General features: G+C 57.7%; 1 protein-coding gene across 2 annotated transcripts in view; it reads right to left on the bottom strand.

Moving 5' to 3' along the window:
- The window catches only part of CTSW (cathepsin W), a 3911-nt gene extending 2468 nt beyond the window's left edge, over positions 1–1443 (bottom strand). For both annotated transcript variants that reach the window (XM_008583337.1, XM_008583339.1), the window contains exons 1-3: positions 1349–1443; positions 991–1075; positions 52–165 (exon numbers count right to left, since the gene is read on the bottom strand). In XM_008583337.1, coding sequence (XP_008581559.1) covers positions 52–165; positions 991–1075; positions 1349–1435 — 286 coding nt within the window. In that variant the 5' untranslated portion in view covers positions 1436–1443. The remainder of the gene's footprint in view (positions 1–51; positions 166–990; positions 1076–1348) is intronic.

Below are 1443 nucleotides of genomic sequence, written 5' to 3'. Positions count from 1 at the left end.
CAGACTCTGCTTCCACACCCACCACATATGGGCCAGGAGGGTCCCTGGTACCTGTGAGGTCACTGAATGGAGTCACCCCAAACTCGGCTGTGCCCAAGCCCTCCTCCTGCAGCCGCTGAGCCTGGGCCAGGTTGTGGGTAAAGATGTCCAGGCGGCGAGCTTGTTCTGGACCAAAAGGGAGTTGTCCTAAGTTGGCTCCCAAGCCCCCAGGAGCAGGAAGTGGCCTCCTACCACACACCCCCACCTAGCTGAGACCTGGTTCTTAACTGTAGCTCTCACAGGCCCCACTGTGGACACCTGGGCCAAGGAAGTGGTTACCCAGCCCACTTAGGGTTAGGTTTTCCCCAGAGTCAGCAGGGGGCAGGGTATCAATGTCCACCCTGGGGGGAAGCCAAGCATGGGGTCTTAAGGCAGAGTGACTCAGAAAGGAAAGGTGGGTGGCTGGAGACCAGCTTCCTGCCAGGCTACCTCCTCCACCTCTCTTCACACCTCTGACCACAGATTTGGAGCAGGAACATAGCAAGGGTGGGGGAGGATGGGCCACGGGTACACGGCACAGGCAGCCTGGACTGAAAGGCGCCCACAGACCAGCCTCCTATGGGAGATGAGACCCAGAGAGAGGGCAGGAGCAGGGCTGGCAGTTCATTGGGGTAGAGAGGGAGCACCCCCACTGGAAACAAAATGGGTATCCTTAGGTGTTTGCTGAGTGAACGCATGACTATCACTAGATGGTGGTCCCCTGCCCACTGCCTGGAATCCCGGGAAAGCAGCTGTGGAGCCAGAGGATCCTCTAGGACGGGGCAGACCCCCAACAGCTGCCACCTGCCCTTCAGGTTCATGGCTGGTATCCACTCATGCATTTGGGAAGCCAGGGAGAACACCTCCAGCCATTGTCCTGCTCTGAGCCTATTCCCTGCTCTGAGCCTCAATCTCTTAATCTATTAAGTGGGGCAAGGGGGGTTAACTAGTGATGTACATTCCCTGAGATACCTGCTGGGTTTGAGTAACTCCGGTTGAACTGGATCTGGAACAACCTGAAGACCTCTTTCAGCTCCAGTGGCCGGGTACCTGGGTCCTGGCAAGAAATCAAGGATATAGAGGGGACAGCCCAGTGGAGGAGTCATTGCTGGGACCCCATCTTAGCTCCCAGCCATGCAAGCACTGGGCTAGGGGGACAGCCAGTTAACCTCTGTCTCTCCATGTGAGCTTTGGGCAGGTCAACCTCCTCTCCAGCCTCAGTCACCCTCTCTGAGAAATGGGAATGACAAGCCAGTTGTTTCCGAAGGAGTGACCCCAGGCATAGGACTGGCAGAGATAAGGTTACGGGGAGCAGGTTGGGAGCACTTACCTGGGCTCGGAGGGAGCTCCCGATGCCTTGGGCTAGGCCTGCTACCAAGAGGGCCAAGAGGCAGCAGAGGTGGGCAGTTCGTGTCATGGTGGTGC

This window comes from Galeopterus variegatus, unplaced genomic scaffold, assembly GCF_000696425.1.
Source record: "Galeopterus variegatus unplaced genomic scaffold, G_variegatus-3.0.2 Scaffold2889, whole genome shotgun sequence".
Lineage (NCBI taxonomy): Eukaryota > Metazoa > Chordata > Mammalia > Dermoptera > Cynocephalidae > Galeopterus > Galeopterus variegatus.
The sequence above is the reverse complement of the archived record's forward strand: the minus strand, read 5'-3'. Positions and strand labels throughout refer to the sequence as shown.